Source organism: Vespula vulgaris, chromosome 11, assembly GCF_905475345.1.
Source record: "Vespula vulgaris chromosome 11, iyVesVulg1.1, whole genome shotgun sequence".
In the NCBI taxonomy this organism is placed as follows: domain Eukaryota; kingdom Metazoa; phylum Arthropoda; class Insecta; order Hymenoptera; family Vespidae; genus Vespula; species Vespula vulgaris.
Window position 1 is genome coordinate 4767630 of NC_066596.1, and position 27076 is coordinate 4794705.

Consider the following 27076-nt stretch of genomic DNA (forward strand, 5'->3'; position numbering starts at 1 on the left):
AGAAAAGAGAAGTGAATTAAATTATTAATAATAATCATATCTAATTTGTAAAAAATGTTATATCTTTTGCAAAAATCATTTGTAAAAAATAGTACTTTTTAAGGGTAGGTTTTACACAAGCAAAAGCAGGGATCTATTTTTTACTGGTAACTGGAACGAAAGTTTCTATTTTACCAACTATGAAGTAAAATAGATTTTTTCGTTATCTATGAATACTGATACTTTATCATCAATCGGTGATGGATAATTACTTTACCATCAGTTGGCTTAAAAAAATCTATTTTACCGAGAATCAGTAGATAGGAATTTTTATTATCTATCATCGATATAACGGGTAACTGTTATACGTTGATGAAATATATGAATAGATATCTACTATTACCAACATTTTTGTGGCAACAGATATCTATAATGTCAGCTATTATTGATATTTTTATTCATCGATAATACAACAATCTATCAAAGAGCTAATAACTTCATCTCTTTTACTGCAAATTTCAAGAGACAACCTTATATGAAAAATGTTGAAAATACTGCTGAAAATGTTGAAATGAACCCAAGTGTAATTCTTGACCAATTTTGACGAACAAGGTTTCATTCTTACGTATAAACTATTCTTGAAAGAACAGTATTTTTTGACATATAATTAATAGCCTTAACAAACATAAATTATTAATTATGGATTCATAGAAGGAATTATTTATAGTGAAACACTTGAGAAATAAAATAAACGAGTAAATGAGCAAAATAAATGAAACTAAAATAATTAAATAAATAGAGTAAATAAATAGAAAAGCCTAATGAATTATCGTGAGTTCTATGATATCGTATTCAATCGGTCCACGTCTCTGACGGTAGTGAAAGTGCACACGTTCGTATGTACCCCACCTTTGACGATGAATAAACGTGCGTGCGCGGACATATTGACGTTAACTGGCCTAAGACCGGCCCGCGTAAAATGAAGCGGGGCAAAACGTGTTAGTCCCCGAACCAAGAAACTTCTCAACATAGAAAAGACAAATAGTTGCTCCTTGTCGATGTTGACGGGCCGTCGAATATTCTATCTAGCTCGTATTGGCATAATATCAAAAAAAAAGAAAACATTAATCTTTCAATATCGACAACGTTAATCGAAAAAACGTTATTACATTACAGTCTTCCGTTCTTGATGGACCAATCCTCGAACGGTGCGACTTGTTATCTAATCGAAAGTAATTTCTTTTAAATTCCGTAATTCGTAGTCGTGTCGTTAACTGCTTAACGATCTTGTAAATCGTCTTCTATAATCATCGTTTATCGTCTTCAGTGATCGGTCACGTGCGTTTCACTCGATGTAATTATTTTGCGATATCAACAAAGTAACGTACGACGAAACGCGAAACATTGATTGTGTACAAAGTAATAATAATATATTATATATATATGTGTGTGTGTATTTATTCGGCGAGTAAATGTAAAAAAAGTATTATCAGATTATAAACCGATCGACACGTTTATGTGACGTGTGAACAACGAAGAAATTTGAAGAAACAATGAATCGGAAAACGAGAATAATTTTAGCAGAACTATTTCTATTTGTAAGTATTGAACGATTGATTGATAAATAATTGTATTGTTTAATTAATGATATTTAAAGTGTAACGATCATTTTTTCTTTATTAATATTTTTATTGTACATGTTAACTACTATTGTTACTATAGCAAGTGAGTTGCAAATTTAGTTTATTATAAACTTTACTTCGTACAAGAGAGAGGCTTATAATTATAATAATTTTTCATTACTTGTTTTCTCAGCGTCCATACGACAATCGATGACTCGCTAATAGCTTTGGCGATGTCATGCGATGAGTCAAGGGAAAGAAAGATCATTAATGTAATACGAATCAATCCGTTTTGTATAGAGACGTTACATCAGGATTCGATTCTATTAATAATAAAAAAAGAAGGAACATTTGCAATTAGAAATATATTTCCATTTAATGGACTTTAATGGAAAATATGATAATTGTTAACAGGGAATACATTGACGTCTTATCGTTTCATACCTATTCTTTTTTTTTTTTAATACGTTGCATGTGTTTTTTTTATCTTTAATTAAGAACGAGTCTGCTTGACAGAGAAACTATTATGATGTTAACATCTTAATCATTATGTATGAGTTTGTGATTTATGTTTACCTCGGCAATGATAAAAACGACATATTCGAGCGAGTTTATTCCGTCGAATCCGGGTTGAGTCACTCTTGGTTTCGTGAAGGTGGAACGACCTTGCAAGCGGCCAAAGACTCTTCAAAAGTAATGAGCTTTCGAATCGACAGAGAGAACGACGTCCGTCGCGGCTCATCAATTTTTGTTGCATTCTCGAAATCTTTTTGGTTAATATAGATATATTTAAATATAAATTAATTATATCAATTTAAAGCGAACAGGACTAAAGAATAAAGTAAACTTAACAAAAAGAAACTATATCGAAAATATAACTTTTATGGGCTTTTAAAAATTGTTTCATTAGATATTCTATATAACATTAATTTTCATATTATTGATTTAATATCGATGTAATAAATGAAAAAAAAAAATCGTAAGATATTTTTAGCCGGAACACAGGGTGAACCTTGTACGGAGTATGGTTGTCCCGGACGACCACAATATGAACCTTTTGTCCCAGCACCTCCAGGACACACCCCGAGATGTGCCAAGCCAGGACAAACGTTTTGTGAGTCTCTGGATCATTATCCTCAGTAAGTAAAACGCAAATGAAAATATAAATGCTTCATCTTAAATGAACACATAATAGAAAAAATACGATGTCACTGACTTCTAGTAAAATCGAACGATGAACTATTATCTTTTTTCATTTAACATTACTCGAGAAAAAGAAAGAGAAGAAAGATAAGAAGGGGAAAAAATTTAAGTCAGGCCCGGTTCCAAGTATTGAAATTCTTACGAACGTTCCCGAGTCTTGTGCGGCATACGAATGATCTCCATGCGTGTCAAATCTTCCTTCCCGAAGGGAAAGTCACGGAAGAAATGGTGCCATAATTCGATATTCTTTAACGTAATTTTATTTATGCCTTATCCTTTTTTCCTTCTTTCGTCGATGCTCTTGCAAAGATAGAGGAAAAGAAAAAGAGGGAGAGAGAGAGAGAGAAATAGAAAAAAGAAGAAATTTGATTCGTATAAAATCGCGTAACTATTATGTAAAAAGGAACGAGGTCGAAGATACAAAGTTATCATTACGTACGAGCACGATATCATCCGTGAGTTTCGTGGTATGATCATCGAACCATGACCGTGGCCTTGATGTGGTCATGCTCGGCACCTGCTGAGATAATTATCGAATCCGTTACGAAAATGATTCTCTTTTAAAAAAGTGACCCCACTTTATATATTTATTGTAACGTTAATTCATTTTTCATTCAATTTTTTTTTTATTCGCTTAACATAATAATTGTATATAAATTTTGCAATACTTTGATTTTTCATTACAGGAATGAATAGAACTTTATTGCTTGAACATTGATATCATTTCTTAATTTTTTATTCATATTTCATTATGATCAGTTATGCATTACTTTGTTACTCTATATAATCATAAGGATAGAAATTTATGTGCTCAAAATAGTTTTGAAAACGAAAATGGGTCTGAAAGATATATCGAACAGACAAAGATAGAAGACGGAAAGGAATTTCATAACGAAATTTCTCACGATGTTTTGTACCTCATGTAGACATGATAGAACATGGCCTGGTTTCAACTATTACATCCAAGATGTATATACTGCTAGGCTAGTCAATATTATTATCTCACGTGGCAAAGAGACAGGAGTCTGTTGGGAAAGAAAATCCATGCACGTTCAAGGAACCGTGTCTACAATTATATGATCTTTGAAAGTGTATTTTTTTAACACACACTCTCTTTCTCTCTCTTTCTCTCTTTCACTTTTTTCATTGAATATAATACTATTTCTTAATGTAATTGTTTCAGATATATTCTTAACCAGTTCGTAAGAAATATAATTCAACTGTAATATATTTCCCGTTGTCACAGATTTTACAAGCATGAAAAATCTAATTTAATAAAAATAACATTTAATAAGTTTAGAAACAATATCATAACAATTCATTTCTTTGCGTATTAATTTTCGAATTAACACAATTCATTTAAAAATGTATCTTATAGTTTTCAAAGACTTCAAAGTATTCATGCATAATTTATTCAGATCAAGGCGTAACAGTGTTCGATAGATCTATATTTTTTTTTAATTCGAACTTCATAGAAGGAGCTCAAGTACTTTGATATTTTATTTTTCAACGCCCACGACTTCCTTCTTAACGTGACAATCACTCACATGAAGAAATAAATTCATCGTGGTCACTATTCTTAGATCGATACATAGTGAAAGGCTATGCTTTCTTACTGCTTCAGAGAAGCGCGTAACTCCGGTCGACCTCTTTCTTATTCTTGCAGAAATAAATAAAAAAAAGTTGTGAATATTTTTAATAAACGAAACGGTAATCGAACGTTGGCAATGCAAGTAAAATATTTCTAGCTTGTAGCAAGAGATATTTGGTTATAAGTTTCTTGAATATTCATGAATCTAACGAATTTGAAAGATTAATTCGAAGATATTCGGAAGATTAAGAAGACATTATTAGAAAAACGTTAGAGTAAAAAAAAAAAAAGAGAGAGAGAGAGAGAAGGAGAGAAGTCGTGAGATTAAAGATTATTCTCGATTACGGTCAACCGTGAACGAAGAATACCGAGGTTGTATAACGGTCACGAATGAGAGAAGAAAATACATTATAGCTGTCGGTTATGAATTAAACATCGGAAACACCTTTTAACGATGTTTCTCGCTTCGGAGAAAGTTTAAACATCTATGTACAGCATACATCTTGGATATATTCAATTCGTTTTACGTAGATAACATTACGAATTTCTCGCCCTATCAACTTCTTACCGTCGAATCTTTTTTCTCCGATAGCGCCGTCGACAGAAAGAAGTCGTCAACTTCTTGACCCGATCGTTTTGAAAGTCTATGAGACGCTCATAATGTGGAACGTGTACAGACATTTCTTTTTCTTCTTTTTCTGCTCGCTAACGATTGGAATTCGAAATTAGCATACGTAATGCTTGTGTTGAGAATACGATCAAAGTCTTTTGAATCTTTGTAATCTTCATAAAACATTGCTTGCATTGTCTTATCTTTTTTATATTACAGACAGCTTATAAAATTCCTCGTCGATAAGTGTAGTTTTGACTTCAGTACAGCGTTGAGAGATGAGTCTCATGAAGATTTCAATGCTTACAGGTTTGTGAACAGATATGAATATTATGTGAATAATAGAATAATATTGCAAATGTACCTATTTATTTAATAAAATAAATGATCATATCAGCTCATCACCTGATTATCATCAAGGTTACGAATATCCGCGACAAGATACCCCTACTTTATATTCACAGCCTTTGCCTATTTTACCAACTCACTATCCAGTGGGTAGACAACCAACTTTAATATACGGGCCACCGTTTAATAGTACTCATCACAATGGGTAAATATACGCTTCGTAAATAATACTTTGCTTTATGTATTAATAAAATGAAATACAAGGAAGTTATGTTAACTCAGGTACAAATATGCGGTACCTCCAAGACCTGAAAGAAATCCATTTTTGGATGTAGAATCTTCAGCGAAGTATCGTCCACAACATTCAGAATATCCTATATACTCTCAAGCGCCATCTTTGAAATCATTCAAGCAAGATCAAACGTGGTGGACGAGTAATGGGTGAGACATTTTTAAACATTGTATTTTTCGAGGGTTGATAATTTTATCGCGAGCTATATTTCGATTCAGGTATGTACGTAGCAATAAAATGGCACCACGAACGTTCCACGAGAATCCGCTCTTACAGTATGTGAACCTGAAAACGGAACGAACGAAGAGGCAAGTGAATACGGATACCGTCGTTCTTTGTCCAACTGAAGCGCAATACATTACACCAAAAGCTGCCCTTAACAATCGAGGTAACTGGATGTATGTCGTTAATCTCGCAGAACAGGACGACAAATATTCGCAACTTGTCAAAAGTGAAAAGTGTTCGTAAGTAAATATATCATATTTTTGTTTCAATATTTAGCAATGAGTTTGTATGTATATTTTTATTTTTATAGAACGAACACTTGTAATGGTCTATGCTCTCTTCCTGCTGGATATACGAGCACATGCCAGCAACAATTTGTGCAAAAGAGACTGGTTGCATTAGAGGGAAGCGGAAATCGACTTTACACTGATATTTTTTGGTTCCCACATGGTTGCTCATGTCACGTTAGATTTAACGGTTTATAAAAATAACATATTTATTAATTAGAAATTTAAGTAATCGCAATAACGATTAGCAAAGAGAATATCATCATAAATTCTTCCATTATCGTGATAAAACAAGAAATCATCGAAACGTAGTAAAGTCAATAATAAAGTATAGTATGAATAATTTAGTTACGGTTGATATATATATAAGAGTATATCAAAAGATTAGTATGTAAAAAAACTATGATAGTATTGTGATCATATTTAATAAGATATTACTAAAAATCAATGTAAGTAATAACAACAAATTATTAATTTACCGATAATTAACATCATCAATGCGATGAAACATGAAGCAAATGCAAAAAAGCAAATGGAAACCACTACTATTTTGTAAGATTGACCGACTGTTCGGTTAGTAAAACAGTTCTTTATTATTATCAATGAATTGCATCGAAAATAGAACTTTATTATTATTATATTTGGCTTGTAAATCAGGACTTTATCAATCGAGTAGTCGATAAAACAAAAATCTACTATTATTCATTGATGATAACACCGGGAACTACTTTAATGACTGACAGTAAAACAAGGATTTTTTGCCATCATCTAGTGACTAGACAGTCTATTGGTGTAGCTATTCTACCAATAAAACAGAGATCTACTATTATCTCTTGCTCCGTTTACTGGGTTATATCGATCGGTATAACTGCGTCCTGTCATACGACTAATTTTTAGGGTGATTCATGTATGTTTAGTGTAGAATACTATTGTTGGAAAGTTATGAAATAGATATATATATATATTTAGAGAGAGGGAAAATTTTTATTAAGAAAACACTAGGTTTATTCGATATAATAGATTAACTAGGATCACTTCAGATATTAATCCGTATTGTCGATCTAGGTACTTATGAAATAATGTTTAGGATGCAAGATTATTTGAAGAGTAATATCGTTGTTTGACTTTTCATTACCTTCTCTCCTTATCATCTTCCGAATTCGTGGTATCACTCTTATTTTGTACACTCACTAGGCTTCACTTGTCTTAATACTCAATAGTGATTATCACAGAAATGCGGAAATGAGTTCGTTGAAGTAAAAATAAGGGCTTTGATTCCATCGATTGGATAAGGAGAACGTAAAGGTAGCGAAAGAAGGAGAACCAGAGCAGGTCAAGCACGCGCAAGGCAGAGTTTTCACGCGTCGGGAGCACGCACCCCGTCCTTTTCACGCACTGCTCACCTTCTCGGCCGTTGACGCACATACGATCCATGTTGCTGATGCCCGTATCGTTGTTTCTACACCTTCGAATTATGTGTCCCACCATGATCGCAAGACACTTTTTCTCTAACACATTTTACACTACATTAATTTTTATTTTAATGGATCAACAATTTCATGACCTTGCTTATGATTTTTTATTCGTTTCTTAACTAAACAGAGTTTTATAGGTGGTGACTAATTAAAGCCCATGTCTAATACAAATAATATTTTTGCTGATGTTCACTGATGAATGATGTATTGATGCACTGATGAATGACTAATTTTTACAAAAGTAAAAATTACATAAGAATAAAAGTTTACTTTATCTTATTGAAAAATATTTCTTTTATACGATTACCAGTATTACTAATAGATGATAAGTTGATCTTATAACAATCGTTAAATTCAATACCGAGGCAGATCTACCTCTGACCTATTCAAGGAAAATTAAATAAATAAAGCAAAAAAGCTTAAGTATGGCTCGTAAAAGGAACTCGATCGAAAGGAACGTTTTACTAGCGATTTTCACGGTTTCTCCCCTTGGTAACGACAGACCGCACACGCGTGCACTTTGCCAAGTACAGAGAGGAAGAGAAAAACAGAGTAGTACTAAATGAAAGAGAAAGAAAGAGTAGTACTAAGAGAAAGAAGCGTAGGCAATGTCTACCCCCGTGTAGAGAGAATGTAGAAAGGAAAAAAGCTAGGAGAAGCTCGCGTGCTCTGGAAAGCCAGCTCCGTTGCAGGAGGAAAAATTGAAAGGCCTCCTCCGGTGTATCCTCTTTCTCTCTTTCCCTCTCGTCCTTTCTCTCTCTTTCTCTTTCTTTCGTAACGCACATACCAACAACATATACGCGCAATATAAGTGCGTGCTATAGATTTCGTTCCACTCCGTAGAACATGTACTCGTACGATACGTACGTGTCGTATTCACTCGAGACCACCTCTTTCCCTCCAACCTACCCTCGAAACTCACCCCACCTACCCTGACTACTCCTGCATCCTCCTCCCTTGCCCTTCTCCACCTGTGAGGAGGAGCAAAAAGGGGTGGATTTCCTAGGCACGTACGATACGCACCTCTACACGTGCGATATGTGCACTTATGCTCTCTTTTCCACCCTCCCAGTAGCAACCAACTTGCTCATTCCACCCTCTCTCATGCTCTCTCTCTCTCCCTCTCTTTTTCTCTCTCTTTCTCTCTCTCTCCCTCTCTCTCTCTCTCTCTCTCTCTCTCTAAAAACCAGCGCGTAATCCAGCAGCGTACATGCATGTGTAATTTCATAGGTGTATGGTACCGAGGCTACTTGAAGGGTTTCCATCTATATGCGTGCACGCACCCCGAGTGAGGAGCACACGCACGTTTCCAGGGAGAGGATGAAGAGAGAGAAAAAGAGAGAGGGTGTGTGTAGGAAGTCAAGTCCTCGGGACTCTCCATGTGTATGTATATTTTTGTTCGCTCTCATAGTAATAGGCCAAGCGTGTACCTGCGCACGCAATTATCCTGCGGAGAGTGCCGTCGGGAGCCTTCGAGAAGAGCGGAAGGAGGGAACTATGTTTCTCTCTCTCTCTCTTTTTTCCTTCTCAAGGCTAACGGCAAATTGCAAATTTCGAGTGCGTTCCCGCGACTTCATTTTTTTACGAGCTCCTGTCTGCCTCTAGCGAGCTTCTCCCTTTTCTTCGTCGTTAGTCTATCTCTTTCTTTCTCTTTCTCTTTCATTCTTTTTCCGCCTTCTTTCCTTCTTTCTCTTTTTATCTCGCGTTTCTTTTTAGATTCTACCCCTTCTTATGAGACAGACTAGGGTAGCGACGAGGGAGTAACTTGGCTATTCGACTTTGCAATGGAATATGCTTGGACAAACCGTTTTCGATCACGAGATCGCTATGCTTCTTTTATCGATCCCCTTTCTAAAGATCTTCTGTAACCAAAACGGTCAGCATGTTAATTATTCAAGTAAGTTTTTTATTTATTAAAGAACTCATTTGTGAACGAGAAAATTGTCACGTATTTAAATTAATTTATACTAATGTAAAATTAATATTCTTTAATTTGATGGAATGAACTCTTTGTGAATTATGCTAGAATTTCAAATTTTATAGCCCCCGAGGATCAAACTCTATTTTTAACCGACCCTATCTCTCTTTTTCCACCTTAAAAATTTCTTCCGTACTATCGTCAGCACCAGGGCCAGCACCAAAGCAACCCCCTAAGGGGGTAAGTTGCGCGGTAATCTCTCGGCCAAAAGTCGATGGTCCTTTTTCCCTCTAACCCCTCTCCTACTATTCTTTCTGCCCTCTCTCACTCTCTCTTTCCACGATTCACCAGGCATACCGTCGAGCGCCGGGATAAAGTCACGAGCAGTAATTATGAACGATAGTAGGGGAGAGAGAGGATATAATTGTGATTGATGGAGAGACGAGAGGAGAGGCTAGCAGGGGGAGATGACTTCCTTTTAATCTCGAACCTAACCCTTGCACTCGATCCATTGCCGTTTCTGTCCGGCATGATTCGATGCGATTCCATTACCTTCGAGACTGAAATCTCTTTGCAAAAATGAAACAGAAAGAAAAGAAGGAAAGAAAAGATGTACGTATGTCAACGGGTAAAAAGATCGTCAGGCTACCAACGTTGAACATAAAAAGGTATAAAAAAGAAGCGAAAGAGAGAGAGAAGGAGAGAGACAGTTAGACAGAGGAGACGGGATCCTCGTTCGGTTTCGATCATTCGTTTTAAGAGGATTTGTCGAGATAAAGCGTTCTTCTTAGCCCCTCGTTTACATCCGAACACCGATACTCGTTTCTCGAGAGGAACAAGATCGTTCGTGATAGCGGGTGGTGCTGTATTGTTGGTGTTGGTGAGAGATTTAATTTGACCCACTTCCGGTTCTCTACGATGACACAAACAGGCTCCTAACTGTGCGGTCAGATAGGTCAAGTTTACGAGATAGCCCGATTCTCCGTAAACCCTTTCGGCTTAACCCGAAACACATCTCGTGGTCTTCTGTTTTGCTTTCAGTGTAGAGAGAGAGAGAGAGAGAGAGAAAGAGAGAGAAAGAGAAAGAGAAAGAGAGAGAGAGAGAGAGAGAGAGAGAGAGAGAGAGAGAGAGAGAGAGGGAGAGAGAAAGCAAGAGAGCAAGAGAAAGAGTGAGGGTTCCTCTACCAATCTATCTCTTTCTCCCTCGCTCTCGCGTGCTTGCTTCGATTCTCTCCTTCCTTCTTTCGCTCGTCCTCACTCACCACGGTCGACCCACCCGCTGCGTATCGGAGTACCTGCCAACCCTACCGACGACACCTGTGTAACACTTTCGCGAGCCGTAACCCAACGATCTCTGCGTTTCCTTTTTTTCTCTCTTCTTTTTTTACTTCGCTTCACGATTCGCGCCATGCCTCGCTAATCAAAAGGATCCGGAGCTGGGCGTGGGTGCTGCCGGAAGATCAATGATGCGCTTTTATTTTTTATTTTTTTCCTTAACTTTGAGCGAGAGGTATTTGTTAATAAAATAAGAATTTTCTTATGCTTTCTAATTTTTTTTATTGATTCAATACTTTGAAATACAACAGGAAAACGAAAAGGGTAATCAATAAAAATATAAAAATAAAGAGTATCTAGCGATTAATTGAAATTTATTTTGTCATTAATTTGGAATACGTATTTTTGGCATGAATCAGAAACATTAAGAAGAATAAATCTTTACGAAACAATACATAAATACTAATTACATCGATTACGTTAACAGTATCTGTTTGAGGAGACAATAACATGAAGCAGCAATAGAAAAAATTTGATGAATGCTAAAAGAAATGTAAACTATTCATAAGAAGATTTCAACGAATAAAATAAAGAACAACGTTCGCGAATTTGTTTAAATTACATTAAATTTGGGTTGCGAGAAGCATTGGAACAAAATCGAAATTACAAAAAATAACGAAGATTAAGAGTTAGATAAATTTTCCTCAAAAAAAAAAGAAGATTAGAGTCGGACGTAAGGAAGGTATGGAACGGGGTTGGTACATAGAAGCAATCGTGCCACGTGCTCCTGGTCCGTTCCTCGCGTCAACTTTGCAGGGCATCGATCGCTCCTGTGAGAGTCGCGCACGCGGTCGCATGCGAGAGTTTCTCTTCTCGTGGCTTCGACACAGAACACGTACACACACTTGCAAAACATACACCAATCGAACTACTATGTACATTCTCCCTGTCCTATACATACATATAGAGAAATACGAATACAAATCAAACAAATACACGTAAGCTTACGTACACATGTTAGAGCTTGCTCGTAAGCGCGCGCTCGCGCGCTGGCGCACGAGGGAGCACGCACTTACGCACGATCGAGGCAGATCGTTCGCTCGTTGTGCGTGGCGCGCAGCGTTTCCATGACGACCGCTGCCAGTGCCACGCATTGATCGCAGACTCCCGGTGCGTCAAGTCGAGTGCGTAGAAACGAACCTTCTAAGAGAGAGAGAGGATACTCGTAGGGTGAGAGACGAAGGGAAAGAGAAAGAGGGAGAAAGAGAGAGAGAAAAAGAGAGTACACGTATGCGTAGAAAGAAGTACGCACCGGAGAAAATCTACGGACGAGTTGCTACCGAACTAAGAGAGAGAAAGAGAAAAAAAAACCGAGAAGAAAAGGGATCGAGTGCTTTAAAGAGAACATTTTTCTTTTCCTCTCTTTCTGTCATTCTTTCGCTCTTTTACGATTTTTTTTGCAGGTCTTTTTTTTTTGCTCCGAGAGCAATCGCGGAAGAAGAAGAAGGAAGTGTCCGGGGTGGTTTTTGATTTGCAGAACGAGCGGGAAGCAGATAGCGTTTGTTTAACATCAGGGGATTAAAAAGTTTTCATGTAACGAGGGAGGAATGGAGAATTTTTCTGTACGATAGTTGATACTTCGGATACTTACCTATGAGAAGTTCGTTCGATCTTTTGCTTTAAATACTTTACCATGCAATATCGATGAATTACTGCGTTCTTTTTAATTTCAGATTAATTGTATATTATTTGGTAATCGAAAACTTTCTAAGCTTGTATGATTCATCTCAATATTATTGATCGCTATTGTAAGTTAGATAAATATTGATTGCTACGTAAACAGTTATTATTCTATTCGCATGGATACGCACTCATCCATATTTGTATATAACCTTTATTCACGTTCTTTCTATTTACAATAACAAACAGAGAAGGAGAAAGAGAGAGGGAGAGAGAGAGAGACCTCTTTTTCCGGTAAACGAAAAACGGTGAGTAGAGGGGAAGGTCGCTCACGCGAGCCGTTCGTCCTGACCTTCGAATCCAGTCTTGACAATGCCATGCTAGGACCTTGTAGCCGGTCCTACGGGCATAGGCGCTAAGAAAAGTAGTTGTCACAAAGGATCGCGAGCTTCGAGACTTCCACGCATCATGTCTTAAGAGCCACGTAGTATTAAGCGTCGCCATTGTGAGAAGAGATTCGAGGCGTAAGCTCACCGTACCAGGACCAACGATTATTATTTGCCTTCAAACCAACGTACAAAAAGCTACATTATTTTCTGTTTTCCTCGTGGTTTTAGAAGGTTTAAAACGTTCCTTTCCATAACAAATCGTGTTTAAATGTCTCGCAAACTAGTGGAAAAATGAGAACACGAAATGTCGACTAGCGTTCATAATAGCATTCGCCACTGTTTCATTTGGCAAATATATTTTAACAAAAGAGATTTCAAATGCGATAACTATCGTTAGGCAATTATAATCGTTATTGTTATTATTAAACATTATTAATACTTTACTAATAATATCGAGTAGACTCGTTACTTGGGTCATTCTTATCCGCGTACAATTTGAATGAACTCGACTATGCGATTAAGGAGCAGAAAGCGTCAAGTTTCGAAGAAAGTGGATGACGAACGATACAGTAGACACTGAAGATATCGGCAACGCGCTCGTGAACGTGCCAAATGGTGTTCCTCTCCGCGAGAGCAATAATTCATGGTCGTAACTTCCTCCGCATCTGTGCTCTCCCATCCTGTAGAAAGAGAGAGATAAAGATAGAGAGAGATTCTGGGCCGTGATCCTGCGTGACGATACAAGCTGCACACTATCCAGATGCCACGCGTGGAGATTGTCTTTGGAAAGAAAAAGCGTGAAAAGAGAGAAAGAAAGAGAGAGATAGATGCGGAAAGAAATATTCTTTAATCTCTGTCAACCATAAGATAAAAAAAATCTAAAGTCCAAAAAGCGATGGTTATTTGAGTTATTTCATTTGAAGGAAAAAGAGATTAAAGATCGAAAAATACAGTATATAAATTGTTTCTGATCATCGAAGAGAAAAGTTATTCTCGTATGGTAAGAGAAAAAGTTGCTTGGCGGAAATTTGGGACAGCTGTTGACACGCTGGCCCAGAAAAGTCGGGAAAAGCGATTCTCGTGCGACCGACTATTTTCGTGGCTATCCTCTCTTTCTCTGTCCCTCTTTTTCACTATCTCTCAGTTGCTCTCTTCGTCAGCATGCGCGCGCGTCACTCCGAGCCACGTGGGACACGAACGGGAAGGATTTTCAAGGATAATGTCCTGATCCTGATCCACGCGCCCTGGACGAGCATGCGTGGACGGGACCCATTGTTGAGATTAACAATGATAATTCTTCGTTTATGATACGTGAAATTACTTTTTCTTTTCGATATTTAATTTGATTGAATCATCAGAGAATGGAACACCGAACAAAATTGTTACTTTACGAATTTTTATTTTACGATTTCTATGAGAATAAAGCAACAACGATTAATTACGAAAGGTATTATAAAAGAGGTCGTCAAAGAATTTGAAAAGCAATATATAAAATCTGATGAATTTTTTTTCTATCTGTACAGAATTTCTCATTAAGAAGTTTTTCTTGGGTGCTAGTAAATTCTGAAAAGATCCGCTCACACTTTCTAAGATCGGTAACTGCCCCGTTAACCGCGATGTTACCAGGGTGATCACCCCATTATCGTCCAGCATTGGTCTTTCCCTCGGCTCGACACCCCAGAATCCGGGTTCTACCTCGGAGGAGCAATTTCGTCCACTAATTTGACAAAATCGATTCAACTTTTCTCTCCCTTTCCATATTCTACCATCGTTTATTTCGCCTTAGGTATATTCTCAAGATTCGCGCGCGCAAAGGAAACGATTATTTATAATTAAAAAAAATTTTTGACGCACAAAGTCTTCATATACACACACGCCCACAAACATAGAAGAAGGTACAACTTAGTGAAAGTCACGGAAGCCTATTAACCCGACAAAGGATAGTGTCGCCGATGAAACGAAAATAGAAATCGGAGCATCCCTTTGTCGCGGCTGGTGCATGGTTTCCCAAGAGAAAGAAAATGAGAGAGAGAGAGAAAGAGAGAGAGAGAGAGAGAGAGGGAGAAGGAGGGAGAGTGAGTGAGAGAGTGAGACAAAGAGGGAGGAAGACAGAGAGAGAGAGAGAGTGAGTGAGAGAAGTAGGGAAAGGGGAAATAAGGAAGATAGAAAGACGGCCAACAATCGGTGGAAGGACAATGTACAAGAGTCGTCCGATTGGTTCGTAGCCACGCGCCAAAGTATTTTGTATCTAGGAGTACGGCAGATGTTTCTAACGAGCGAAGAACCTTAGCTCTAGAAAGACCAAGAGAGAGGGAAAGAGAAAGACGGAACAGCATTGAGAAGAAGGGGAAGGAAAAAAGAGGAGAGAGAAGAGTATCGATCGCGATATGCCACGCACCGTCGCGATTAGTCGGCCGTCGTAATGAAGATAAGTCCTAACGAGCTCGCTGTCGGCGCGTTATCGGGCCGAAAGACATGCGATCAACGAGCTTTCGAAGGATAAGCCTGCCAAGAAGGTAGAAGTAGAAGTTACGAAAGAGTCGAAAAAAGGAGGGAAAAAATTCTTCGACTTCGCCGGCGGCGGTAAATTATTTCCCGAAGTCTGATCAGGACAACACGGTGGCTCGTGTACCTGTGCCATCAACGTGAAATTTATGTCCTTTTGTCTACCCTGCAGTCCTACTGTATGTTTATTTCTTGATCTTTCGATTGGAGAAAGTAATGCGAAAGTTATAGACATTCATCGGTGGAACCTTTCGACGGTTCGTTTAGATGTAATAATAAATTAATCTAATGGTTCTCTGACTATAGCATTGAAAAATTTTGGTGCATCGATTGAGAACGAGAAAGTTAAAGAATCCGGAAGTGAGTGGAAGCACCTTGCATCGTATAAGGGGTTGAGAAAGAGGGTTGTCAGAGTCTCTTAAAAGTCAGTGAATCCATCTACGAAGGACCCTAGTGCGAGGGTGCAGGGGTTGGTACTAGGTGTTCGACCAAATCGGGGGTTGTGCACCCCCAGATCGGTAGCGCGTGTCCTCTTCAATGGAGTAGTCCACCGCTATATTGCCGAGAGGTACCCCATCCAAAAGGGGTTAAATGCTCTTTTTTTTCCCCGCGACGCGTCGTCAAGGTGTTGACCGCCCCTCACGACGAAAAACCAACGTCAACGGAGGGAACCCGAAGTGGCCCCGATTAGGAATCGTTTCGTGACAACGGAATAAAAACATACGGTATACTTTTTTTTTTGTTAAAGTTTCAAGGTCGCTCTTAAAAAGCTTGAAAGTATTCAACTAAATAACGTAACTGCGTTTGAAATATTTCTGTTATTAATATCGTACATTAATTTCTTTTTCAATGAAAAGACGATACGTGAAGTATACGATTTGAAGTAATAGATTCGAGAGAACAGATATAGAAATCGAGACGGTATTATAGTTATGTAATCGATTGAGTAAGATGTTTAGAGAGCTAGACGAAAGAGGGAGAGAAAGGGTGAATTAATCGTACTCCACAGGTAGAAAGTATGAGCACGAAAAGATATAAGCAAAACGTAAAAATATAAAAGGATGGAACGTAAGAACCATAAAGCTCGCTTTCCGCATGTCTTCTTTTTATAATCATCGCTTCGTACGAATTTCTTTTTTTTTCCAAAAGGTTCTCTTCTTTTCGACCAGGTGAATGTCCCCGGGAGAGTGAAGACCGAGCATCGAAGATCAAGAGAAAATGAAAGAAAGAGAAAGAAAGAGAGAGAGAGAGGGTAACAGGGGTGATTTTTCATTTTTCGATGCCACGAAACACCGACAATGGACGCGTGTCACGACGGTAGCAGCTGCTTTCGCCACTGTGTTTAGCTCGCGCACATGGCACATAGAGACTCGCCGCCATCGCAGCAAGATCGCATATCGTAAGATCGAAGTTGCGCAGCTTTTGCCGTATTTGAACTGGTCGGGAATGTGTTGCTCGCATTTGAAATAAGCTGCTTTGTCTTTCTAGAATTTAGTTACTTTTTGTTGAATTTTTCTTTTCTGGTTAATTGCTGTAATTTCGACAAGCGACGTTCTTCTACTGACGTTCAATTTTATCAATTTTTATTGAATTAAGTGCACTCAAGTTTATTGCTATTATAAAAATCCATTCGTAATTCTATCTTGACGTGATATAAGAAATATCGACGAGAAAGGAGAGTAGAAAAAAAACCTTTGATCGACTTATTTGAAAAATGTATTTTTTTTGAGCCTTTAATAGGCTCAACAGTCGCCACTTCACGGATCAGTTGTTCAACGAAGAGATCGATATTCGAAAGGATCCAGAAAAGAAAGATACGATCTACCTTCTTGGGCTCCGTCACTATGGCGGACTAGCCGAAGCGAAATGTCAGGTAGACGAACGTTCTACGATGAAACGAATAAAGGTTCCTTCTTTAGCATGGACTCTTGTTCTGTTAGATAATATTTTATATGGAAGAAGTAATCTTGAGAATTATATTACATTAAATAACATTTCTTCTATGGAGAAAATATATTTATTGTTATAAAAATATTTTCTTTAACTTTCATTCCAATGGTTCAAGTAAAGTCGTTCAAATGTTAATATAAATACCGTCATATTGTTCTAAAAATTGGATTTTGTAGCAGCTCAGATCTATCAGAGCCAAGTAAAAAATCAAAAAAGAAGATAAAAATCTATGCATCTTCTGTCGTACGACAAGATCCATACGTCGACCCTTTGGTAGAAGAATACGCATTAATTTATATCTGCATACGCTGGCTATTATTATGTTAATTTTTTAACCTACCCGCCGACATCAACGAACCAGATATTCTGGTAGCATCCCGTACCTATGCTTGCCAACGTACGTATACGTTTATATGCACGTACGATTAAAATGCACTCAGCTTATACATACACAAAAAGAAAGAAAAGAAAAAGAAAAAGATGGTCTAGCACCTGGGAAAATCATTCGACAGAGATAATTCGCAGCATCCATCGCAGCATTTATTCTTTTCATCGTATATGGATAGCAACCCAAGAGAAAAGATAATGCTTAGCGATGATGTTTCTTCGGAAAAGTCGAAGGGAAGGGAATAGCTAGCAGTAGGTAGTAGTTCGATTAAGATACAAGACGCAGCCAGATGGATGAGAAAAGACAGAATATACCCGCAGGATGGGTTATGAGGGTGAATGTGAAAAAAATTAACTCTTATTCGAGTGCTAACGCTTCGACACGTATGAATAAAAATCTACGAAGCCCTCATCAAGAGAAGGAATTACCAGAGCGAGAAATTCCGAGACAACAAGATTTTGAACAGCTGGAAGAAAATGTACAACTTGCTACTGAACGAAAAAATGAGGCAATACGCAATAGCGTGTTTTTTGTTATGAACTTAAAATCGATCGATCTGTTTCATACTTTTCTTATCCTACCCTTCGTACCACGCGGAATTACGCTTCAATTTGTGAGCCACTTCGCTCTATCTTTTGTTGGGACGTCCCATAAAGAAAGAAAGTCGTAAAACGGTAGGCAAGACTGTCTGTTTCATGCGGACCCTATTTTCCTACGTAGTAGAAGCAGCCAATCCCACGGGTTTCAAAGATTCGACATTTTTCCTCTGTTGTTTCCCCCCTTTCGAACGCGCTAACGATTTATTTCGACAACCTCTCTGATTCGATATCAACGACTCTATTTTTTAGCCTAGAGCAAGTCAACTGCCTTCCAAAACCCTTGCTCCGATATTTGTATACTCCTAATACTGGAGAGGAAGAAGAAATTCAAATTAGGCAGTCTTTTTAGAACGGTTTTGATGTTCAACAATGCACGTTCGTTTATATCACGATGGTAGGGGGGAATAGTATAATAAAATAGATCTTGCATTATGGTCTACGATATTGTTTATTAAATCCAATTGTTACAAATTAAAATGGGTTACAATGGCATACATTTTTAATGCATTTTCCAAGTACATATTTACTTTCGGAAAGGCAAGTATGTGATGATAAATATATGACACGGCGTATGATTATCGATTATCTTATGCTTATCTCCCGGGAAGAAGAAGAAGAAGAAGAAAAAAACAAATATTCCAACGAAGGACGAGAACGACCCTGTGACCCACGATCGTATAAGTACGGTCGAAACGTTTTTTTTATGGCGCGTTACACGTGCCTTGCGATTTCATCGAAGTGGGGAGTACGAGTCGAAGGAGGTGGTGTACAAGGACGCTACAACGATTTGAGGAATTCAAGAGTAACAGAGAGAAGGAAAGAAGAAAAGAAGAAAGCAAAGAAAGAAGGCAGGAAGGAAGGAAGGAAGGAAGGAAGGAACTACCATCGCAGCATCCCTCGGCTCATCGAAAGACGCGCGCCGTCGCTAACGGGGGTTGAGAAGGTTCGAACGCGCACATGCGCTGTTTGGTTGAAGCGCGCCGTGACTCCCCACTACTTATCCAAACTGTTGAGAGCACATTCAGTTCTGGATAAGGAGTGGGAAGAGGAGGGAAGGGTTCCGAGTACCCCACCATCACCGAAAAATCTTCATCGTTCGAGTTCGGCCAACGTCGTCTTCCACTCGTCTCTTTCCGTAAAGACTCGGTTCATGTCGTACTCTCCCCACCATTTAACGATGAACGCGAGGTCGTGTAGAATTTCCCTTTCCACCGGATCGGGTTGGTCCTGGCCTGGCGCTTGGTATCCTGGCTTCCCGCCATGGCGGGCGGGATGACACTGCCGAGGAGTGCCGAGCCGTGCCGAGTCGCTCACGAGCGCCGAAACGCGGGCAGCTGCCGGCTGGTTCCGCGACTCTCCGGGGCCACGGACAAAGAATATACTCTCTTGCCGAGCAATACAGTCACCGCGCGCGCGGCGAGAGCACACACTCAGCACGGGGCAGCACGCCGTGAAAACCAAAGGTACGCCTTTGCCCCCTTCGATCTTCGGCTACGCGCTCTCTCCCCGTGTGTGTATATATATATGTATATACATATACTACATAAATCATACATGTATATACATATACATATACACGTTGAACATTCGCCGGTTGTTTCTTTCGTACGTCTTTGCGGCGTACTTTTTATTGTGTTGTTGTTTTTTGTTTATTATCTTTTTATCAATTTTTTTCATTCCTTGTCATTTCACTTTTACGGGGGTGAAAATAGAAAGGGAGAGAGAATCTCGTGATTGTTCCGTCCGAGATCGATGTCGTGGTCGTTGTCGTTTCTACTGTCGCGAGTGCCGATCGAGAGGGAAATTCCGGAAAGAAAGGAGGAATAGGTGCGTGCGCGTACGCGCGCGCGCACCAGCGCTGAAGATAGAGAGAGAGAGAGAGAGAGAGAGAGGGAGAGAGAGAGAAAGAAAGAAAGAAAGAGAGAGAGACGAACCGTTCGTGAATCGTCGCGCCGGTGATACACGCGCCCCGATATTACGCACGAGGACGTGCACGGGAGAGGAGACGGGAGAGGAGGAGATATATATCGTGAGCCTTGCGTGCTTCTCTTTTCTGGTGCCGGGTGAAAGAAAGAAAGAAAAGCAACAAATAAATACAGAAAGAGAGGGAAAGAGAAAGAAAAAACGGGAGAAAGAGAGAAAGGAGAAAGCACGGTGACCGGTATGTAAGTGAATATAGAGTGTGCGTTTTTGCGTGTGCGTTCCCTTTTGTGTGTCTTCCTTCGAGAAAAGAAATAGATAAGAATTAGTGCGAGATAACGAAGCTCGGGGTGGTATCAGGAAAACAGTGCGCGAGTGGTTAAGATAGGGTAAAAAACGAAAACCAGGAAAAGTGTGGAGGACAATTTTCGCCCATCGGAGAGAGAATGTTCACTTTCGCTTTCGTTCCGTTCTTCCTTATCCCCTTCCTTCTTTCCCCATTTCTGATCATGTCGGAGAGTACACCCTCCGAGAGAGAGAGAGAGAGAGAGAGAAAGAGAAGTAGATAGATAGATATAAATAGATAGATAGATAGATAGATAGATAGATAGATAGAGAAAGATATATATATAGAAAGAGATAGAGAGCAAGAGAGTGACAAGGGAGAACGAAGAAACAGTGGGGTGGTGTTGGTTTCTAAAAATCAGAAAAAAAAAGAAAAATGTTCGATGGGTAGATCGAACGCATGTTGGGTTCATCCTGACGGAAGTCGATTGTCCTTAGGACTCGATCCTCGCCGTCTTATCCACCACCATCGGCAGGAGTAATAGCAGCACCACTATCACACCACCACCACCACCACCATTGCTAGCAGCACCACCGCTAGCAGCGGCAGCGGCAGCGGCAGCACCACCACCACTACCACTACCATCGCCGCCACCGCCACCACCACCGCCGGCGACGCCTCCTGGCAAAGCCGGTGGCACGGTAGTGTCCTCGAGAGCACGCCGTGCACGCATCGGTGCTGCGAATGTTCCACGGCTCTCTCTCGCGACGGCGTGAGTCGACGAGAACGCGCGTCGTGTCGTCGTCGGCGAGTGACGGAAACTACGGCGCCAACCCCCACCGAAATACTCCTTTCTACGAATACTACTACCAATACTACTACTACTACGAATACTACGAATACTACTATAGGCTCGGTTTAGTCGCTTCGTGGATGCTACGCGCAGTGTATGGGAAACAGGTTCTTAAAGCACTAATTTCTCTTCTTCTTCTTCTTCTTCTTCTTCTCCTGCTTCTTCTTCTTCTTCTTCTTCGAGAAAAAAAAACGGATACGTCGTTGTCATCGTTGTTTTTCTTTTTATTCTTCTTCTACTTCTCCGTTCGATAAACGTCAAAGACGATGAATGTGCTCTCAGATCACCAGTCCATCTTTCTAAACCGAAATCAGGAACGGTTATTTAATTGCTCCATGCGTATAGGTCTCTAATAAGATTTCTATGCCCAGCAACGGGATAAGCTCTCTCGAGCGTAGTCCGTCTATCCACCAAGGAACTTTTTCTCCTTTTTTTTCTCTTCCCGTTTGCTCGTCCTCGAACACGGAGTCGTTGAGAGAGAGAGAGAGAGAAAGAGAAAGGGTACAGGGAGGGGAACAGAGCGAGACAGATTTCGGCCGGTTCCTCTAACTCTCTCACTCTCTCTCTCTCTTTCTTTCTTTCTGTTTTTTCTTTTCTTTCTTTCTTGCTTTCTTGCTTTCTTGCTTTCTTTCTTTCTTTCTTTCTTTCTTTCTTTCATTCTTTCTTTCTTTCTTTCTTTCTCTCCTCGCCGACGGAAGACGGAATGGATCGAAACGAACGAAAGAACACCGACGTTCTCGTGGATCGCGAGAACTACGGGCGCCAAGAGATTTACGGGCGCATTCGCGATCCTCGTCTTCCTTCGGCTTTGCCCTTTCTCGTCTTCTCCTTTCTTCTTTCTTTCTTTATTCTTTATGTTTCTTCTTTTTTATTTTCTTTCTTCCCTTCTTCTTCTTCTTCTTCTCCTTCTTCTTAGTCTCAACTTTTTCGTTTATTCGTACGTTATCGGAAGATCGAGCGTAGTCAGACGTTTTCTGACGACATCGGTGGCCTGAGGTTCTCCGTTCGAGAAAAACTAAGAGATAACACGTTGTTCTTGTTGCTGTTATTACTCTCATGTCTCGTAGGTGTGTCAACTAATCTTAAATTGCTGTTCCTCGAGTAATCCTCGTTTTGTCTTCTTTTTCCCTCGCAGGAATATTTCACGAAACCTTTCGTATTTTAATTGTTCCTTTTTCTCGGGCTCTAGTTTACGTGAGCGCGCTTTAAGAACGGATACGTCGCAGCGGCTTACGCATTCATGAATTCCTAGAAGCTTGCATATTCGATTCTACTCCGAAATGGATCGAAATCTCGCGGTGTAGCCTTTGTTCCGTTCGATTTCTTGGAATACGAGAGAGAAAGAGAGAGAAAAAGAGAGACGCGTTTCGCGCGACAAGAGACGTTAAAGATGGCCGCTTCGTCGTGATTTAGCCGCGTTTTACGATCTCGCGAAAGGATCGACAAAATAGAGAAAGAAATACCTTCCTTTGAAATTTTGATCCCGAAACATTTCCATCTTATGCCTATGAAAAAATGACCATTGTTTTATGTTTTTTCTTTTTCCCTTCTTTTCTTTATCTTTCTTCTTATTCGTTGATCGGCCAGAGAGTACAACGATTTTATCGTTGTCGCGAGTATTCTCTTTGTTCCCGTGAACAAGTTGCGATCGTGGTATCGTCGAACCTTGCGATATATGCGGGAGAACAAAAACACCGTTTAATCGTTCTTTCTTAATATATTTTTAGGTCTAGAAATATAATTGAATATCTTTTCGGACTATATTCTTGTAAAATATATGTATACATTATTGTTTATACTGATCATCGTCACCTTCTTGACTAGAGACATAATTAATCGTTATCTCATTTGCTCTCGTGATGATGTTGCACTTTTAATCCACTGCTTTATAATAATAATAATAACGATAATATCTAATAACAATAACAAGACAACAAAATTGCTTACGTCATAGATATAAGAAGAGAACTTTTGCTGAAATAGTATATTAGTTTCCTGGTTATTCATTTGTCGCCTATATTCTTGGAAAAAAGAGACAAGTTTTTTATGTTATATATAAAATAAATTATTCGAAAGAAGATTGTTTATTAGCCTGCTTCGTAATGAATAGATTTAATAGCATGCCGTACTGCTATGTTACGGTGGTCTGACGTTTGGTTTGAGGTTAGACTTGCATATGTACTCTGACCGCCATTTTTTATGCGACATGTTTGAAAACTTGATCGGCATCCTATTCTCTACTAATTCTCAAAAATTTGAGTTTCCTTTCGCAACAATTGGAATTAGACAGATCCATCATGTCGCTTGCTAGGACAAGTCACAATTTGTATGTTGTTCGAAAACAAATTGACTTTAAAAAACCCAAATATCTACTATCTCTTTCTCCGTCTTTCTCTCTTTCGCTTTTTGTCGACAGTCGATCTTTTTTAAACCACCGCTCGTGGTGGCGTGGGTTCCAAGCGTCGTCGCGCGCATTAATCCGTGGTTTAGCGAACCAATTTAAATATCAGCGGCGCGCTCGACGCAATTTTATATCATTTCCGATATCGCGCGTTAGTGTGGGTGGTTTCGACGTTGCTTTCCTCTCCCCTTCACTCCCTGTTCCTTCTCTTCGACGTCCGAGGCCCTCTCTCCTACCCTTACGCCCCTCTTTTCCGTCCTCCCTCTACCTCGACCGTTACGCCGTCGTCCACATGAGCTAGGTACGCTTTACGATGCGTGTCGTCCACTCTCTCTCTCTCTCTCTCTCTCTCTCGTTTTCAATGTGTGCGTTTCTTTCTCTCTCTCTTTAGTTTTCAATGTGTGCGTTTCTTTCTCTCTCTCTCTCTGTCTCTGTCTCTGTCTCACTACTTACAGAGACGCGCGTGTGATCAGCCCGTACGCGACGCTCGTAACGTCGTGACGACGTAGTTGCGGGATCTCAAAGAAGAGAGAGAGGGGGGAGAGGGGAAGACGCATGCACGCGCATGCGTCAGACATCGTACGTATATCCCGCGCGCACGTGCGTACGTACATATACAAGCTGCGCACACGACGACGTTCGGGGGAGCAAGAGAGAAGGAGAGACGGACAGAGACGTGCGTGTGCGAGAGAGTCCGGTAAGCACTCGCGAGTTATGTGTATGTGTGTATATATATTATAGATATATGTACATACACATATGCGTGTGCAGTGCTGTAAAAAAGCATGGTGCTGTTAAGATTGGAAAAAAATGTATTAAGGGGATGAAGGTTCGAGGAAAATGAGAGAAATAGTGAAAAAGTGGGAGAGAGAGAGGAAAGGTACGAGGGTTGAATGGGTTAGGCGTCAGAAAAATATCTCTCATTAATAGTCTATTAGTTTAGTGTCGCATATATGTATTTATATGCATATATATATTTGTGCGCAGGTATGTGTATGTATGTATTTTGGAACGAGACGAAGCGGCATGTACGTTTGTGTTGGTGACATTACGTCGAGTTGTGAAGAGGTAGTTGCCGGAGAGCTTTAACTGGTAGTTACGTTCGAAGTAAGTGCTGGATCAGAAGTAATATCGTTGCCACGGTACGGACCGACAAGATTATCGGCCTGGGCGGTAATTGTTTGACGCTTCGCGCCTGCTCTCATATACGCGACAATAAACGCGTTTGCATTAAAAAAAAAGGGAGGCTTCTATCGATGGTCAATCAGCAACAACAGACAAAATCGGACACACGTTTACGAGGAACACGATTGGTCGATCGATTATCGTCGCTTCTCATGATCTTGATCGATCTTCATCCGCTGGTGTATTCATGATGATCATGATCTACTGCTTTTAAATTTTGCATCTTGATATATTTGGAAGAGTTTGAAGTTAGAATTATATATATATAATTTTGTTTGTTTTTTTTTGTAATATGTTAAAGATCTTTTAAAAATGAACTGGTTTCGCAAGAAAATGAGGATATTCCTCATTCTTCCGACATTTTTCTTCGCTAATCACGTATAACGTTAGAACATTTTTGCGACGTTTTCATTTTAGAATTTTTATGAGAAGATAATTGGTTCTTCAGAAACAGTCGCATTCATGTGTCGAAAGGAGACATGTTAAGATTCTTAACAAATGTTTTTCTCGATAAAAAGTAGTTGAGTATGATCGAACATGAGGGAAAAAGTCACGAAATTCGTGCTAGAGGGGCGTCGCGCAGTTTTGCTACGGCTCTGACAAGTGTGCAAGTCTCTCTCTGTCTCTCTCTTTTTCTCTTTCTCTCTCTTTTTCGCGTGCGTGCGTGCGTGCGTGCATGCGTGCGCCGTAAGAGCGCGCGCGCTCGCGCCCGCGCCCGCGTGTGTGTGGGACCTTGAATCAAGCAGCCTTTGTCGCGAGACTCCACCGCGGCACCACGAGGTCGGCGAAAGTGTACCCGAGCTTTTTTGTTCGGGGCCGCCGCGAGAAGAACGCTTTTTTTCCTCTTTTTCTTCTTGTCTTTCTCTTTCTCTCTTCTTTCTCTGTATTTCTCTCTCTCTCTCTCTCTCTCCCTCTCTTTCTCTCTTTCTCTCTCTCTCGTTTTTTTTTTCGAAACTAGCAAGCACGGTCGGAGGACGAACACTGGCCATTTTTGTTTCACCGTGACGCCGGAATTAGCGCGAGCATGCCATCCGCGAAAACGGAACTTCGTTATCCAGGATTTACGCTCGCGGAAAGGAAGATAATTCGGAATGGAATCGCAACTACGAAAGACGCCATCGTTCACTCCGGATATCGGCCATCTTTGTTCGCTAGTCCTTTCTCCCATACATATATGAAGTACGTTAAAAAAATCTTGGAACTTTTCTTCTTGCCGAGCTTGTCGTTTAAATAGGAACGAAGCTGCGAAGAAAATCATTTGGAAGTTTCGTTTTCTACTCGCTCGATTCATTTCAGCCATGACCTCTTGATATCGGTTAAGGATTAATCAAGCAACGTTTGGTCGCTTCGAATCGTCTGACGTGGACTACTTCATTCGTTGCAACGGAGAGAATGAAAATTCGAAAAAACATCTATGGTTGTTTTTTGAATAGGGTTGCAAAGATAGACATAAAGATAAAGAGATAGAGATAGATAGATAGAAAGAGAGAGCGAGAGAGAGAGAGAGAAAAAGGCGGGACGCATTTTGGTCGTCAAGATTTGACGCACGCGCAGAACGTGTTTTCTGTTTGAGAGACGCAGCTTTGGACAACGACGCTCCCATTCGTTCTTTCGGCCGTTTCGACGAGACGAGACGAGATGTTAATTCCGAGCGCGCGGAATCTTCTCTATCTCGCAGCTGGTTTATACGCGCTTCTCGGAATTTGCGTCCTGCGCCCGGCGAGAGGGCCGTGCGAACGAAAGAATCCGTTCCGTCTCGACGACGACGACGAAGAAGACGACGACGCTCCCGCTTCTCCGTTCGTCGTATCGTTTCGTCGCACCGGGTATACACAGCGCGACGGAGCGTACACTATGGGCCGCTTCGCAACGCGCGAGGCGGTATTGAATTTTTGTGCGTACGGTACGGTCGATTCGACGAAAGTGCAACGGTGGGACCAGCTGTGCCCGCCGACGGACGTTCCTCCGAGCGACTTTTTCTTATATAGCGTTTACTTCGAACCTATCTCTCTTTCTTTCTCTTTCTTCTACCTTTCACTTTTCATCCGGTCGTTTTTCGAAGAAAAATCTACGACGTCTTGTTTGCTTTCTTGAC

At 40.0% G+C, this 27076-nt stretch overlaps 2 protein-coding genes and 1 long non-coding RNA gene across 8 annotated transcripts in view; 2 read left to right on the forward strand and 1 right to left on the reverse strand.

Annotated features, from left to right (window-relative positions):
• Window positions 1-5: 5 nt before the first annotated feature.
• LOC127067420 (protein spaetzle 5) lies at window positions 6-8641 on the forward strand. The gene is made up of 7 exons (XM_051002265.1): window positions 6-1577; window positions 2586-2740; window positions 5225-5314; window positions 5403-5558; window positions 5636-5794; window positions 5864-6109; window positions 6181-8641. The coding sequence occupies exons 1-7, from the start codon at window positions 1533-1535 to the stop codon at window positions 6353-6355; spliced, it is 1026 nt and encodes a 341-aa protein (XP_050858222.1). The 5' UTR covers window positions 6-1532; the 3' UTR covers window positions 6356-8641.
• Window positions 8642-11262: 2621 nt separating this feature from the next.
• Window positions 11263-27076, reverse strand: part of LOC127067500 (uncharacterized) — a 48575-nt gene continuing 32761 nt past the window's right edge. The window contains exon 3 of the long non-coding RNA XR_007782640.1: window positions 11263-13574. This is a non-coding gene — a long non-coding RNA (uncharacterized LOC127067500). The remainder of the gene's footprint in view (window positions 13575-27076) is intronic.
• The window catches only part of LOC127067491 (uncharacterized), a 71349-nt gene continuing 63160 nt past the window's right edge, over window positions 18888-27076 (forward strand). Inside the window, exons 1-2 of one of the 6 annotated variants that reach the window (XM_051002471.1) lie at window positions 24503-24676; window positions 24784-24903. The gene's annotated coding sequence lies outside the window, so the exon portion shown is untranslated. The other 5 variants (XM_051002466.1, XM_051002468.1, XM_051002467.1 and 2 more) reach the window with 5 other exon arrangements.

Bases quoted from the DNA above. Each gene is read 5' to 3' on its own strand.
- LOC127067420 (XM_051002265.1), top strand. From the start codon at position 1,533: ATGAATCGGAAAACGAGAATAATTTTAGCAGAACTATTTCTATTT. The intron at 5,315-5,402 runs GTTTGTGAACAG...TGATCATATCAG, and splicing joins GAAGATTTCAATGCTTACAG to CTCATCACCTGATTATCATC. The intron at 5,559-5,635 runs GTAAATATACGC...ATGTTAACTCAG, and splicing joins AATAGTACTCATCACAATGG to GTACAAATATGCGGTACCTC.